At 40.5% G+C, this 17,500-nt stretch overlaps 2 protein-coding genes across 5 annotated transcripts in view; both read left to right on the top strand.

The window, feature by feature from the left end:
- Positions 1-1,872, top strand: part of LOC128688934 (abasic site processing protein HMCES) — a 50,726-nt gene extending 48,854 nt beyond the window's left edge. For both annotated transcript variants that reach the window (XM_053776996.1, XM_053776995.2), the window contains one exon: positions 877-1,872. In XM_053776996.1, coding sequence (XP_053632971.1) covers positions 877-1,081 — 205 coding nt within the window. In that variant the 3' untranslated portion in view covers positions 1,082-1,872. The remainder of the gene's footprint in view (positions 1-876) is intronic.
- Positions 1,873-16,560: 14,688 nt separating this feature from the next.
- The window catches only part of Rap2l (Ras-associated protein 2-like), a 240,021-nt gene continuing 239,081 nt past the window's right edge, over positions 16,561-17,500 (top strand). For 2 of the 3 annotated variants that reach the window (XM_070085429.1, XM_070085430.1), the window contains exon 1: positions 16,561-16,746. The gene's annotated coding sequence lies outside the window, so the exon portion shown is untranslated. The remainder of the gene's footprint in view (positions 16,747-17,500) is intronic. The other variant, XM_070085427.1, reaches the window with a different exon arrangement.

Here is a 17,500-nt window from a genome sequence, read left to right as displayed (position 1 = left end):
TTGCTGGAAGTCCAAGCCCCTCGCCCACAAAACCTCCTTTACCCCCTCTTTCCAACCCTTTCGAGGACGACCCCTACCCCTCTTTCCTTCCCCTATAGATTTATATGCTTTCCATGTCATTCTACTTTGATCCATTCTCTCTAAATGACCAAACCACCTCAACAACCCCTCTTCTGCCCTCTGACTAATGCTTTTATTAACTCCACACCTTCTCCTAATTTCCACACTCCGAATTTTCTGCATAATATTTACACCACACATTGCCCTTAGACAGGACATCTCCACTGCCTCCAACCGTCTCCTCGCTGCTGCATTTACCACCCAAGCTTCACATCCATATAAGAGTGTTGGTACTACTATACTTTCATACATTCCCTTCTTTGCCTCCATAGATAACGTTTTTTGACTCCACGTATACCTCAACGCACCACTCACCTTTTTTCCCTCATCAATTCTATGATTAACCTCATCCTTCATAAATCCATCCGCCGACACGTCAACTCCCAAGTATCTGAAAACATTCACTTCTTCCATACTCCTCCTCCCCAATTTGATATCCAATTTTTCTTTATCTAAATCATTTGATACCCTCATCACCTTACTCTTTTCTATGTTCACTTTCAACTTTCTACCTTTACACACATTCTCAAACTCATCCACTAACCTTTACATTATTTACATTATTTACATTAATTCTTAAGGGAAATATTACTTCGGTTTTCAGCCTTTTCGGATTTAGGCCAACCTTCTGGAATGGATTACAGCCGAAATCTGGGGGTTCCACTGTATGTACAGTTTATCATTTTTTAAAGACTTTATAGTCTCTTAATACTAATACTATTTTCCTGCATCTCCTGATTCTTGTAACTTTTACAGGAAGCCACCACAAACAGCTAGCAGCAAATTGATGGCTACATGGTTGAGCAAAGGCTCAGTCAAAAAAGGTGATTCAACACCAATAAAGAAAGAATCATTAGAACCAAAGGAGGAACCAACAGAGGAATTAGAGGAGGAACCAAAGGAGGAATTAAAGAAGGAATTAAAGGAGGAATTAAAGAAGGAATTAAAGGAGGAACCATAGGAGAAACCAATGGAGGAACAAAAAACCTCATCCCTTGATAAGTGTCTGAAGGAGGACTAATGCAGCAGCAGTGCTGAAGGACTCTAATAAATATTTGTTATGTTAATTTTATTGTGTTGTTTGGAAATCAAATCTACAATAAAAAGGAGTACAAAAATTTAGACAGTCATAAACATTGTGAAATTTAAATGCTCTTAAAAATGCATATTCTGTTAACACCTTCAGTTACCTATCATATATAACAATAGTCTTGCCAGATACTTACACAATAAATGTTTATCATGACAAACATGTTTTTGAAAGGATATACATCTGCCTTGCCTTATGGTAGTAGAATATGTAACCATTGTACCTAGACAACAGATGATTATCCAAGGATATATAAAATATTAATTTATTATTTATGCTCTAAAGAATATAAATTGAAGTCAGATTTTTTCATTATAAATGATTTTTAAAATCTAAACATAATGCTGTTTTTAAACATTGTGTCTTTTAAAATGCAAAGTCAAAAACATTTGCTTTAGTTTTTAAACATTCAAAGATGTAAATATTTATATTGGTTACAATAATTTTTGAGGATTTTCAGAATTTTTTGGACAGTGCAACAGATGGATCACAGCTTAGTATTAAAAATATATTCTAAGTGTTTAAAATTTGGTTTATATATTTATAAATTTTTTTAATATAGTAAAAGTGTTTTCATTATTTTTATAGTTTTACTAATGTGCTTTCTTGAACTACATCTTGTTGGTATCTGTATTAGCATCGAATTATTATTGTGGATCTCTCTTAGTCTTTTTATTTCTTATTTAGTAATCCTAAAAGTTGTCCTACTCCCCTCATGGAAAGATGGTCCCCTTGATGTGGCAAAGTGGATCTTGATCTGTGTAGTTTGGCCTCCAGTCCCCTTCCTTGGACCATATCTTAATGCTGTACTCCCATCCCATTTAGCCTCATTAGTGTGGAACTTTGCCCTTGTGAAATTCACTTCCTGGGCTGAAAGAAGAGAGAGCATTATCAGCCTTGTTTTAGCATAACCTTTGATGGTAGTAGTGCAGTGGTGTCACTCCTAAATGAGAAACTGATTTATTCAGGATGTGCTGGATGGCCCTCTGGTGATGTGGAGGGCTATCTTGTACAGACTGATGACAGAATTATTACTGAGGGATGCTTGCAGATCTGGGAGTGACAGCCAAAAGTGTTACAACTCCTGGCATTTTCAGTTGCCCACCAGTGCTGTTGGCTGAACACCAGTTATGCAGTCATGCTGTAGTCTAATAAGGTGGTAGCTGTATGACCCTTGTAGATATAGCACTTCAAAGTGGGATGTTGAATGTGCGCGGTTGTAGTGCGAATGATGAGAAAGAGATGATTGTGGATGTTATGAATGAAAAGAAGCTGAATGTCCTTGCTTTAAGTGGAACAGAGCTGAAGGAGGTAGGAAAGTTTCAGTGGGGAGAAATAAATGGGATTAGGTCAAGGGTTTCTAATAGAGTTAGAGCTAAGGAAGGAGTAGCAATAATGTTGAAGGATAAGTTATGGCAGGAAAAGAAGGAATATAAATGCATAAATTCAAGGATTATGTGGAATAAAATAAAGGTTGGATGTGAAAAGTGGGTTATAGTAAGTGCTGATGCACCTGGAGAAGAGAGAAGTGTAGAGAGAGATTTTGGGAAATGCTGAGTGAGGGCATGGTGAGTTTTGAACCAAGTGAGAGAGTATTTATGGTTGGGGATCTCATTGCTAAAGTGGATAAAAATGTTGTAGAGGTAGTAGTAGGTAAATTTGGGGTGCCAGGGGTAAACGAAAATGGGAAGCCTTTAATTGAACTATCTGTTGAAAGAGGTTTGGTAATAAGCAATACATATTTTATGTAAAAGGATAAATAAGTATACAAGATATGATATAGCATGTAATGAAAGTAGTTTGTTAGATTATATATTGGTGGATAAAAGGTTGATGGGTAGGCTTCAGGATGTACATGTTTATAGAAGGGCAACAGATACATCAGATCATTATCTAGTTGTAGCTACAGTTAGAGTAAGAGGTAGACAGGACAAAAGGAAAATGGCAACAGTAAGAGAGAGGTGAAAGTTTATAAACTAAGGAGGAAGTTAGGGTGAGATATAATCAACTTTTGGCAGAAAGGTGAGCTAGTGCAAGTATGGGTAGTGGAAGGGTTGAAGAGGGATGGGATACTTTTAAAAATGCAGTATTAGAATGTGGGGCAGAAGTTTGTGGCTATAAGAGGGTGGTTGCAGGAGGAAAGAGGAGTGATTAGTGGGATGATGAGGTAAAGGGTGCAATAAAAGAGAAAAAGGTAGCTTATGAGTGGTTTTTACAAAGCAGAAATGATAAAAGAAGGGCAGAGTATATGGAGAGTAAAAGAAAGGCAAAGAGAGTGCAAAAGGAGAGCAAATGATAGAGTGGGAGAGGCTCTGTCAAGAAATTTTGCTCAGAATAAGAAAAAATATTGGAGTGAGATAAACAAGTTAAGAAAGCCTAAGGAACGAATGGATTTGTCAGTTAAAAACAGAGTAGGGGAGTTAGTAGATGGGGAGCTGGAGGTACTGGGTAGATGGAAGGAATATTTTAAGGAACTTTTAAATGTTGATGAAGAAAGGGAGGCAGTAATTTCATGCACTGGCCAGGTAGATATAACATCTTTTAGGAGTGAAGAAGAGCAGGATGTGAGTTTGGGGGCGGTGCGTGAGGCATTACGCAGAATGAAAGGAGTTAAAGCAGCTGGAACTGATGGGATCATGACAGAAATGTTAAAAGCAGGGGGAGATTTAGTGTTGGAGTAGTTGGTATTTTTGTTTATAAATGTATGAAAGAGGGAAAGGCACCTAGGGACTGGCAGAGAGCATGTATAATTCCTTAATATAAAGGGAAGGGGGACAAAACAGATAGTAAACTTTTTTTTTTTTTTATACAAGTCGGCCGTCTTCCACAGAGGCAGGGTGACTCAAAAAGAAAATACTTTCATCATCTTTCAACACTTTCACCTCACTCATACATAATCACTGTCTTTGCAGAGGTGCCCAGATATGACAGCTCAGAAGTCCCTCCAAACTGGCAATATCCCAAACCCCTCCTTTAAAATGCAGGCATTGTACTTCCCACTTCCAGGACTCAAGTCCTGCTAACCGGTTTCCCTAAATCCCTTCACTAAGTATTACCCTGCTCACACTCCAACAGCTCGTCAGGTCCCAAAAACCATTCGTCCCCATTCACTCTTGTCTAACACACTCACACACACACACACACACACACACACACACACACACACACACACACACACACACACCTGCTGGAAGGCCAAGCCCCTCGCTCACAAAACCTCCTTTACTTCCTCCCTACAACCTTTTCGAGGACGACCTCTACCTCTCCTACCTTCCCCTACAGATTTATACGCTCTCCTGGTCAATCTACTTTGATCCATTCTCACTAAATGACCAAACCACCTCAACAGCCACTCTTCAGTTCTCTGACTAATGCTTTTAGTAACTCCACACCTCCTCCTAATTTCCACACTCCGAATTCTCTGCATAGTATTTACTCCACACATTGCCCTTAGACAAGACATCTCCACTGCCTCCAGCTGCCTCCTCGCTGCAGCATTTACAACCCAAGCTTCACACCCATATAAGAGAGTTCATACCACTATGCTTTCATACCTTCCCTTCTTTGCTTCCATAGATAACGTTTTTTGTCTCCACAGATACCTCAACGCACCACTCACCTTTTTTTCTTCATCATTTCTATGGTTAACCTCATCCTTCATGAATCCATCCACTGACAAGTCAACTACCAGATATCTGAAAACATTCACTTCTTCCATGCTCTCACTCTCCAATGTGATATCCAATTTTTCTTCATCTAAATCGTTTAATACCCTCATCACCTTACTCTTATCTATGTTCACTTTGAACTTTCTACCTTTACACACCCTCCCAAATTTGTCCACTAACCTTTGCAACTTTTCTTTAGAATCTATAGTAAACTTATTCCCCTATAATTTTTACAGAGTATTCCAGGTAAAGTGTATGGTAGGGCTATTATTGAAAGAATTAGAGGTAAGACAGAGAGCAGGACTGCAGATGAGCAAGGAGGCTAAATTTAGAATGGGTAGGGGATGTGTAGATCAGGTGTTTACATTGAAGCATATATGTGAACAGTATTTAGATAAAGGTAGGGAAGTTTTCATTGCATTTATGGATTTAGAAAAGGCATGTGATAGAGTGGATAGGGGAGCAATGTGACAGATGTTGCAAGTGTATGGAATAGATGGTAAGTTACTAAATGCTGTTAAGAGTTTTTATGAGGAGAGTCAGTCTCAGGTTAGGGTGTGTAGGAGAGAGGGAGATTACTTTCCAGTAAAAGTAGGTCTGGGACAGGAATGTGTAATGTCACCATGGTTGTTTAACCCGGAAACGGTCCAAGCAGATCTACGTTCACATGTGTAGTGCTACAAAAGTAGATCTAAGTTTTTTTACATATTTTCAAATATAACAAAATAAAAAGTAGATCAAAGTTTTTTTACACATTTTCAAATGTAGAAAAACAAAAAGATCTACTTTTTTTACTTACTTTCAAATGCTGAAAAAACATATATATACGTTTGGACCGTTTGTGGGTTAATATATTTATAGATGGGGTTGTGAAAGAAGTAAATGCTAGGGTGTTGGGGAGAGGTGTGGGATTTAATTATGGGGAATCAAATACAAAATGGGAGTTGATGCAGTTATTTTTTGCTGATGATGCTGTGCTTTTGGGGGATTCTAAAGAAAAGTTGCAAAGGTTAGTGGACAAGTTTGGGAGTGTGTGTAAAGGTGGAAAGTTGAAAGGGAATATAGATAAGAGTAAGGTGATGAGGGTATCAAATGATTTAGAAAAAGAAAAATTGCATATCACATTGGAGGGAGGGAGTATGGATGAAGTGAATGTTTTCAGATATCTGCGAGTTCACTTGTCAGTGGATGGGTTTATGAAGGATGAGCTAAACCATAGAATTGATGAAGGAAAAATGGTGAGTGGTGCATTGAGGTATCTGTGGAGACTAAGAACATTATCCATGGAGGCAAAGAAGGTAATGTACAAGAGTATAGTGGTACCAACACTTATATGGGTGTGAAGCATGGGTTGTAAATGCTGCAGCAAGGAGGTGGCTGGAAGCAGTGGAGATGTTGTGTCTAAGGGCAATGTTCTTTCTTTCTTTCAACGCACCAGCCGTATCCCACTGAGGTGGGGTGGCTCAAAAGGAAAAACGAAAGTTTCTCCTTTTAAATTTAGTAATATATACAGGAGAAGGGGTTACTAGCCCCTTGCTCCCAGCATTTTAGTCGCCTCTTACAACATGCATGGCTTACAGAGGAAGAATTCTGTTCCACTTCCCCATGGAGATAAGAGGAAATAAACAAGAACAAGAACTAGAAAGAAAATAGAAGTAAACCCAGAGGGATGTGTATATATATGTTTGTACATGTATGTGTAGTGTGACCTAAGTGTAAGTAGAAGTAGCAAGACGTACCTGAAATCTTGCATGTTTAAGAGACAGAAAAAAGACACCAGCAATCCTACCATCATGTAAAACAATTACAGGATTCCATTTTACACTCACTTGGCAGGACGGTAGTACCTCCCTGGGCGGTTGCTGTCTACCAACCTACTACCTACTAAGGGCAATGTGTGGTGTAAATATTATGCAGAGAATTTGTAATGTGGAAATTAGGAGGTGTGGAGTTACTAAAAGCATTAGTCAGAGGACTGAGGAGGGGCTGTTGAGGTGGTTTGGTCATTTTGAGAGGATGGAACAAAGTAGAATGACTTAGAGAGCGTATAAAAATCTATTGGGGAAGGAAGGCAGGGTAGGGGTCTTTCCCAAAAAGGTTGGAGGGAAGGGGTAAAGGAGGTTTTGTGGGTGAGGGGCTTTGATTTCCAGCAAGCGTGTGTGAGCATGTTAGATACGAGTGAATGGAGACAAATGGTTTTTGGGACCTGACGAGCTGGAGTGTGAGCAGGGTAATATTTTGTGAAGGGATTCAGGGAAACTGGTTAGCCGGACTTGAGTCCTGGAAATGGGAAGTACAATGCCTGCACTTTAAAGGAGGGGTTTAGGATATTGGCAGTTTGGAGGGATGTCTAAACTGTTGTGTTCTGAGCACCTCTGCAAAGACAGTGATTATGTATGAATGATGGGGAAAGTGTTGCATGTTGGTGAAACTTTTTTCTTTCTTTCTGGGTTTTTCTTTCTTGTTGGGTCCCCTGCCTCGGTGGGAAGCAGCCGAAGTGTTGAAAAAAAAAATAATTATAAGGTGGTTTTGTTAAGCCTCGTTTGTCCAGTTCTGGAGATGCTATTTTGGTATACCACGTAGAGTAGGAGGCAGTTTGCAGGAATCATCAACACTACTGGCCACATTGAGGGTTATCATAGCTCAGGCTGAGTATATGGTTTCTTTTCTCCTTGGACTTGCCCTAATTTTATTTGCTGAACCATGATAAGATTAGGGTTCAATATCCTAGACTCAAGTGACAGTGGCACCTTTCACTCTTTCACTCAATCAAGCACACTCACAAACCCTTCTCAGAATCTAGTACAGCTTTCAGACCCCTGCTTATTGCCTGAACCCAGTACCGACCTTCAACCTGACCCTATTGGACCTCTGATTTTATATTATGTTGACCATGAACTCTGCTCTTCCCATAATGCAATAATATTTTATTGGGCTAAATGGGTATCAAATTTCAAAATGACTCACAACTGTCTTCCAAATGACCCAGTCTAACAACAGATGACTACCATGACACAAAACATACCATGCATATCAACACATTCTGCAACCTGGAAATTGCTTCCACTACAGAATACCTCTAGATGATAATCATGAGCAAAATTTTTCACAAACCCACTTTTCCTGAAAAATGCATTGGTCATCACATTAGACAGGAATTTGCCTTTCATCAGACATCAATTTCCATAAATTAAAAAATTGGGATGTGTATCATCATAGTGAATAACACCAGCCAGGCGGAGAAGTTATTGTACCGACATGCCATTGGCAACATTGTAATTCAGATGTGCCAACATGCCACTCTCAGCTCAACACGTGGGACCATTGTTATCCGACATGATAGTATAAAGATATTCTATAGATATCCAGAAAACAACTTGAGCTCAAATGCCTTCCAATCACTGATGATGAAATACAAGCCCTCCCAACTCAAGGGGCAAAGGAAGTACCCCAGTAATATAGCTAAATTAACATTCAATTACAGAATTTTATACTTCCCACTTTAGCCTATATATCAGATCACTGCTTAGAGAATCAAAATCAACAACAGAACAATGCTGCAAGTGCTTGTGCTATGTCAAGCATGCCCAGTCTATAGAGAGCAATCGTAATAATACTTATGATTCACCATCTTTCATAAATTGCTGTGAAATGCACCCCCCCCCCCCTCACATTTTCTTTGGTGCTCAGTTTTCAGGGAAAATGAAATATGATATTAAAGAGAATGGTAGCTTATACTGTCAAATCAAACTCAGCTATGACAACAACACGAATTACCTTGTATTTCATATTCCAAAGCAGCCCCCCCTTTCCCTCAGCCTCAAATTCAGGAATCTCAGTTCCTGAAGACCACTTCAGGCCCTTTATACAACATATATTAGGCCTGTCTTGAGGCATGCAGCACCAGCATGGAATCCACACCTGGTAAAGCATTTTAAAAAATTGGAGAAAGGGCAGAGATATATAATGAGGCTAGTTCCAGAGCTGAGTGGTATGAGCTGTGAGTGATGCAAGGAACTGAACCTAATGATATTAGATGACAGAAGAACCAGGGGAGATATGATAATAACATACCTGACAACACCAGAGGACAGAAGGACAAGAAGTGACGTGATTACAATGTACAAAATATTCAAAGGAAATGACAGGTTGGACAGGGAGAATCTGTTTGAAAAGTGAGTCTCAGGTACACAAAATCACAGCTGGAAATTAAAAATTTGGATGAGTCACAGGGATGTTAGGAAATAGTTCTTTAGCCTTAGTGTAGTCAGGAAGTGGAACCACCTAGGCAGCGAGGTGGTAGAGGCAGAATTCATACATAGCTTTAAGAATGAGCATGATAGGGCTCACACAGCCGAGGAAGACACAGGGTCGGGAGCTGAGACGACCCCTGCAACCACAATTAAGTGAGAACAAAATACTCAGGAATTGATAGAACAGACAGATATGAAACATACTCTGAAGAAAGTAGGGATTGCAAGATACAGGTAAGTTTGTGATGTCAGGAAGTACTGTTCAGCTTCAGGGTGGTCAGGAAGCAGAACGACCATTATAAAGAATGAAGGCAGGCTCTATGCATAGTTTTAAAAGTAGGTATGACATTATTATTATTATTATAATCAAGGGGGAAGAGCTAAACCCGGAGGATTATACAGCGCCTGGGAGGGGGGTGGAAGGCATTCAGGCTTAATTCAGGGAACTGGAGCACAGATCCAATTCCCTAAATCAAGAGCCCCTCACCAACATCAAGGAACCTTCCTTGAGGGGAGTAGGTATGACAGCCCACAAGACTAGGAGGCAATGATTCTGGCAAGCAACAAAATGAGAGATTAAGGCCAAGAGCTAAGAATCTACCCCTTTAACCACATATGGGTAAGTCCATCTAGTTTTTTATGCAATTCCCTTTAGTAGTTTAGGAGACATTAACTTTTATTCAAAATCCACAAGAAATATTCAATATTAAGTTATATTAATATTTTTTCTACAATGTTGCAGTCTATCATATGCCCTTGCATAGCATAATAACTTGTATAAATTTCATTAAAATGAGTCTAATGGATTCTTTTATATATACAGAACCTCTCCTGAAAACCAGGCTCAGAAACACACTGAACATTGACATTTCTTAGTCTCAAAACTCTACGGGAATCACTTGCTAATTATCATCAAGCAGCGCTGTACTCGCCTAATTGTAAGTAAGTAAGTAAGTAAATTTATTCAGGTATACACAAATACAGTTACATAGAATTATCATACATAGCAGCATATGTGTAGAGAACCTAGGATAACCCAAAAAAGTCAGACAGAGTGACTTATTTCTCGCCTAACTGTGGTTGCAGGGGTCGAGACACAGCTCCTGGCCCCGCCTCTTCACTGATCGCTACTAGGTCCTCTCTCTCTCTCTCTGCCTCCAGAGCTTTGTCATACCTCGTCTTAAAGCTATGTATGGTTCCTGCCTCCACTACATCACTTGTTAGGCTATTCCAGTTCCTGACGATTCTATGACTGAAGAAATACTTCCTAACATCCCTATGACTCGTCTGAGTCTTCAGCTTCCAATTGTGACCCCTTGTTTCTGTGTCCCCTCTCTGGAACAACCTGTCTCTGTCTATTCCACAGAGTATTTTGTATGTCGTTATCGTGTCTCCCCGACCCGCATGTCCTCCAATGTCATCAGTTAGATTTCCCTCAACCTTTGTTTGTAGGACATACCCCTAAGCTCCGAAACTAGCCTTGTTGCAAACCTTTGCACTTTCTCTAATTTCTTGACGTGTTTGCCCAGGTGTGGGTTCCAAACTGGAGCTGCATACTCCAGTATGGGCCTGATGTACACAGTGTACAGTGTCTTGAACGATTCCTTACTAAGGTATTGGAACGCTATTCTCAGGTTTGGCAGGCGCCTGTATGCTGCAGCAGTTATCTGGTTGATGTGTGCCTCAAGAGACATGCTCGGTGTTATGGTTACCCCAAGATCTTTCTCCTTGAACGAGGTTTGCAGTCCTTGCCCACCTAGTCTATACTCTGTCTGGGGTCTTCTTTGCTCTTCTCCTATCTTCATGACTTTGCACTTGGCAGGGTTGAATTCAAGAAGCCAGTTGCTGGACCACGTGTCCAGCCTGTCCAGATCCCTTTGTAATCCTACCTGGTCCTCATCTGCTTAAATTCCCCTCATTAACTTTATATCTTCTACAAATAAGGACACCTCTGAGTCTATTCCTTCCATCATGTCATTCACATGTACCAGAAATAGCACTGGTCCTAGGACTGACCCCTGTGAGACGCCGCTCGTCACAGGTGCCCACTTTGATACCTCATCCCGTACCATGATTCGTTGTTGCCTCCCTGTCAGGTATTCTCTGATCCATTGCAGTGCCCTTCCTGTTATACGTGCCTGATCCTCTAGTTTCTGCACTAGTCTCTTGTGAGGAACTGTGTCGAAGGCCTTCTTGCAGTCCAAGAAAATGCAATTAACCCACCCCTCTCTCTCGTGTCACACTTCTGTAACTTTGTCATAGAACTTCAGAAGGTTTGTGACACAGGATTTGCCTTCCATGAACCTGTGCTGGTTATTGTTTATAATCTTGTTCCGTTCCAGGTGCTCCACCACTCTCCTGATAACCTTCTCCATGATTTTGCATACTATACAGGTCAGTGACACTGGTTTGTAATTTAGTGCCTCTTTTCTGTCTCCTTTTTTAAAAATGGGAACTACATTTGCGGTCTTCCATACCTCAGGTAGTTGCGCAGTTTCAAGGGATGTGTTGAAGATTGTGGTTAATGGCACACACAGTATATCTACTCCATCCCTGAGGACCCACGGGGAGATGTTGTCCAGTCCCATTGCCTTTGAGGTATCAAGGTCACTTAGCAGCTTCTTCACCTCCTCCTCAGTTGTGTGCATATCGTCCAGCACCTGTTGGTCAATTCCCTGTTGGTGTCCCCCTCTGTCCTGTCTTCCCAGAGTCCTTCCTGTCTCCACTGTGAATACTTCCTTAAATCTCCTGTTGAGCTCCTCGCATACCTCTTGATCGTTTCTTGTGAGTTCCCCACTTTCTTTCCTCAACCTGATCACCTGGTCTTTGACTGTCGTCTTTCTCCTAATGTGGCTAAACAGCAGTTTCGGGTCAGACTTGGCTTTCGATGCTATGTCATTTTCGTACTGTCGCTGGGCCTCCCTCCTTATCTGTGCATATTTGTTTCTGGCTCTTCAACTGATCTCCTTGCTTTCCTGGGTCCTTTGCCTTCTGTACCTCTTCCATTCTCTAATGTACTTGGTTTTTGCCTCCCTGCACCTTTGGGTAAACCAAGGACTCGCTTTGGTCATCCCATTGTTTCTGTTGCCCTTGGGAACAAACCTTTCCTCTGCCTCCTTGCATTTTGTTGTTACATACTCCATCGTTTCATTTACTGTCTTTCCTACCATTTCTCTGTCCCACTGCACCTCCCGCAGGAAATTCCTCATACATGTGTAGTCCCCCCGTTTTATAGTTTTGCTTTTCCCATTCGACTTCTGTTACCCTCTCCACCTGTAACTCTACTATGTAATCAAAACTCAGGACTACGTGTTCACTAGCTCCGAGGGGCCTCTCATATGTGATGTCATCAATGTCTGAGCTACTCAGGGTGAACACAAGGTCCAGTCTTGCTGGTTCATCCTCCCCTCACTCTCTGGTAGTGTCCCTGATGTGTTGATGCATGAGGTTTTCCAGTACCACATCCATCATCTTGGCTCTCCATGTTTCGGGGCCCCCATGAGGCTCCAGGTTTTCCCAATCGATCTCCCTGTAGTTGAAATCACCCATAACCAGTAACTTTGTTCTGCACGTATGAGCTCTTCGTGCCACCTTAGCCAGTGTGTCCACCATCACTCTGTTGTTCTCATCATATTCCTCTCTTGGCCTCCTGCAGTTCTGTGGTGGGTTATACATCACAGCAATGACTACCATATGTTCCCCAGCCTGAATTGTGCCTGCTATGTAATCCCTTTCTCCAATCTCGTCCATGCCTTCCATTTCCTCGAAACTCCATCGTTATTTTTGTGAGCAGTGCAACCCCTCCTCCCCCTCTGCACTTTCTATCTTTCCTCAGGATCTGATATCTCGGTGGGAAGACTGCGTCTGTTATTGTCTCAGTGAGTTTCGTTTCCGTGACTGCTATGATGTCTGGGGACTTCTCGTTGATTCTTTTGTGCCATTCCTTGTATTTATTTGCTATTCCATCTGTGTTTGTGCACCACACCTTCAGCTTCTTGTCTATCACGGTGGACCTGGGAGAATATTGGTGTTGGGGGGTGTTAGCCCTGGGGGGTTATGAGGGTTTGTGGTGGGGGGTGAGAGCAGAGTGCCCGTAGGGAGCTGCTGTGGCAGTGGTGTTTGTAATGTGGGGGGTGGGGGCAGAGGGAACTGTGTGGGTGCTGGTTGAGATTGTTCAGCTGCGTTGGGGTTTTCACAATGTGGGTGGGGTTTGTGGTGGTGTGGGTGAGGGCATAGTGCCCAAAAGGGGCTGCTGTAGAGGATGGGTTTGTGGTGGGGGGGTAAGGGCAGAGGGAACAGTGTGCGGGTTTTGGTTGAGGTTGTTCAGTTGCTTCGGGGTTGTTGTGGTTGGAGTCCTTCTGTGGGTGTCTCTGTAGGGTGTATTTGTCCTTCCACCTGAGTATGACCCTCTTGGGTTTAGCACTTAATCTGATTATAATTCTAACCCCTCAAGGATGGGGGGGGTCTTTGACTCAAGTAATTGGATTTTCCTCCTTTTGGATCGAATGAATGCCTCATTCCATCAGGTTCTATATGCCCCCTACAGGTTTAGCACCCCCCACGAATGTAATAATATAACTGAACGGGTACAGTTCTCGTGTTTTATTACATGCTCATATATATATATATATATATATATATATATATATATATATATATATATATATATATATATATATATATACTGTACATTGGTACATGTATGCGTATGCACATGTACTCAAACAAGTATACAGCCACACATGTATACTTACCCTGAAGCATGCATATGTGTATGTAGGCTCACATTCACATATGTATATGTATACACAATATATCTGCACATGCTTACATACATTCATGTATACAGTAGAGGCCAGTTAAGTACCTATGCACAGTCATACATATTTTTTTATATTTCACTGCGTGAATTGAGGTAGAGGGTGCTGAGTTGTGGGATACGGGGGATACCTTTCGCGGATCATTCACCAATCGAAACAAGTCAACATCATGTTATAGTTTCGGAAATGAGAGAATCGATTTATAAGAAATGGGAAATCTTAGAATATGTAAAAGTAAAGTGAGCTTGGTCAGTCATGTATAAGAACTTTGCCTTATCACTTTATCGTAGTGATAGTGACTATCACTCAGAGCACCCATGAGCGCTCACTGGCTCAACACAAGTTTGGAGTCCACTCATGTGACTATGATAACGATGATAAAGAGGCATAAATGCAGCATTATGGAATTCTTTATTTACTGAACTCATGTCTCTTATCTGAGCCTTACAGTTTCTACCTCTCACTGTAACACTCAAATGGAATCGTACTTCTCCCTGCAAAATATACATGCACGTGTCAGCTTTTCATTGTCTGTGCTACGATTTATAAATTAAACAATTTTAGCTATCACCTCTTCTTAAACCTTATTACCTCTCATTTCCAGGGACTGTATGAACCTTACCACCTTTGCACTTCTCAATTAATAATAATGTAATTTAATTCAGTTTCCTTTCCAAAACTGTCAGTATAAACCTATGTGTAATCTCAAATTATTATTATACATATGTATTATAATAATTTTAAATTATATTCTTGATTGCCTGTTCTTTAAAGAAATTCACGTGCTGACACACCAAGCCATCAATACAACAACAACGATGAAATAAAGGTTATATTCAAGATCATAAGCTCTAGGAAAGAGAATTGCTTTCAACCGAGACTTATAAACATAAAAAGACACTGCCAACCTGTTGAACAATCTAGAAGCTACAAAAGACAAGGCTCTATCTGAATAATTTCTTTCCAGCAGCACGAGGCTTAATCAGGTTAAGGGGTACGGGGCAATTCACAGTATTCCTGAGCCAAATGTACAAGATAACAGCATATCAGCAAGACACTGGGGTTCATTAATTTTAATAACTTTAAGTGTTAATGAACGTAGTTTAAATTAAATTCTTGCTTTGATAGGGAACCAGTACAGATAATATAAGTAGGTACTAGTGGGAATCCCAGATGGGAAAGGAAATACCAGTCTAGCTTCATGATTCAGTACAAAATGAAGTCTTTTAGCAAGCAGTTAAGCAAACCCATAGTGAAACAGCTATGAAAATAAATTCGAGAATAAACAAAAGAGTGACTAAGGGACACAATATTCTGCTTATCAATATATATTTTAACTACATAGAAATTTCGAATGTGAAAATACTAATATTTAACAATTTGATCGTCCCTCCTTCACTACTTAAACTGCTTGTTTATAATATGTAAAAGGTATATGAATTATTTATTAATATTTCATTGTCATTTGCTTCGCTATCCGTTGTGATTTTAAAATTGTTTATGCAGTATATGTTTGTATATAATGTATTGTATAAATACTCAATCCTCGTATCTTCATCTCTCCTGTAAATACGTACATATCTTCCCGCGTATTTACACTGATTACTGTTATATGTAATATGATTGTATAATCACATATTGTTTACCCCAAGTGAAACGTGATTGTTCAGTGCATACAGTATATACACCGTGAGGTGTATATCTGTGTATATACACTAAGAGTAATTCCTATTAGGAATTAACGTATTTTTGACCCGTGCTGAAGTAGGTGATAGGCACTCTTTAGGGGCAATTAACCCCCTGGGTTACTAATATTTGGGTTAACTCAGGGTTACCAACCCTTTTGTGGTACTAACTCAGGGTTACTAACCCTCTGCGTTACTAACAAGGTTATTAACCCTTCTAGATTACTAAGCCTCCTGGTTACTAACCCTCTTGGATAACTAGTCCTACTGGGTTATTAACACTCCTGGGTTATTAACTCAGGGTTAATAATCCTTCTGTGCTACTAACTCAGGGTTATTAACGTTCCCGGTTAATTGTCAGAATAAAGCTTTCTTTATATAACAGCTACATTAGCAAGATGAGATTAAGGTTACTACCTGTAGCTTTTACATGTTATTATACAGTCGCACAATAGTTGCGAGAAACACATATTTGTAATAGACATACGAACATTGTTGGTAAATTATCTTAATTGTATCTAAAATAACTCTGCAATAGAGTCAAAAGTGTGACGTATTTCCTTCTAAGAGGCTCTTTCTTCGGGTTTTTAGCAATTATTATTTTCTCAGAATTTTATCTGTCATCTCTGAGGTTACTTAATTTTATCGATTCTGTGTAACAGGTGTAATCGAAAGTGGCGCGCAACAGGTGCAGAATACTTAGTGGTGATTCCTACGACAATATTGATGGATGGGATGGGAGCTAGCTAACAACGAGTGGGGAAGACCCAGAATCCACCGGGGACATCAGACAGGGAGATATTTGGGTTTGGGGGGACACTGTGTGAATGTTCATGGATGAGTTTTTTCTGATGTTATATGTTAAGAGATGGTGTGTGTGGTTGTGTGTGGCAGCTATGGTGTGTGTGAGAGGTTGAGGCGGCGGCCACCAGGGGCCGGGTTAGTGGTGCTTGTTATGGTGCAGGTGAGAGGTGCTTGTGCCCACTCTTTCCCTCTTCACTCTCGAATATCTTGTGGATTACCTCCTATGAAACTTGTAATATGACTCGCTAGTGATGGATATAGTACCGTTTAGTGGATTCCAGCATCACCTGTGCGGATGAAATCGAGGTGAGTACGACAGGAGGAGGAATTACGGGAGGAGTCCACAAGTGCAGATGGTAGAAGTGTCGAGTTTCATGGAGAGAGCTGCCACCCGTGTGGGCTTAATACCGCCCACAAAACATAAGTACTTCCCCTTTCATTTCCCTCAGCATCAAAATACTTCATGGCTTCCCAGTAATGCCTAAATCTACGAACAGGAAGCATCCTGTTATAATCTTGCCGTATCCTGATAGAGATCAAATACGTCTAGTTTTCATACAATATTTTTTAGTATTAAGTAGTTTTTGTCATTTGACAGTAATTGTTTGTTTTATTTCGTATGTCATTAAGTGCAAAGAGTGGTAAAGGATTGATCCTCCTTCCACTAATCACGGCCTGGACTGACCTATCAGGCTGTTGGTGATAGCATCCATGTGACTTGTTAGTGGCAACAGTCACCGTTAATGACACTTGATTACTCACAGTATAGTTTTCATCTTACTTAATAGCATTATTATTACACATGAGCAAACACCAAACCCTCAGGGGTTATACAGTATGTGGGGAATGAGAGGTAATCAGGTTTGATCAGAGAAAAGACCCAAGTAGAAATAAGTCTTGACTTTTTTTGGATTATCCTAGATACTTTACACTATATATAATAATTGTACTTGTGTGTACGTGTGCCTAATGGACTTGTTTACTAAAGGGAGGGTATATCCAGTTCCTTGGACCAAGAGCCCTTCACCCACACCATGGCCTTTTTTCTCTTAAAAGGGTG

This window comes from Cherax quadricarinatus, chromosome 16, assembly GCF_038502225.1.
Source record: "Cherax quadricarinatus isolate ZL_2023a chromosome 16, ASM3850222v1, whole genome shotgun sequence".
In the NCBI taxonomy this organism is placed as follows: Eukaryota; Metazoa; Arthropoda; class Malacostraca; order Decapoda; family Parastacidae; genus Cherax; species Cherax quadricarinatus.
Note: the sequence above shows the minus strand (reverse complement) of the source record. Positions and strands in the feature narration are given on the sequence as shown.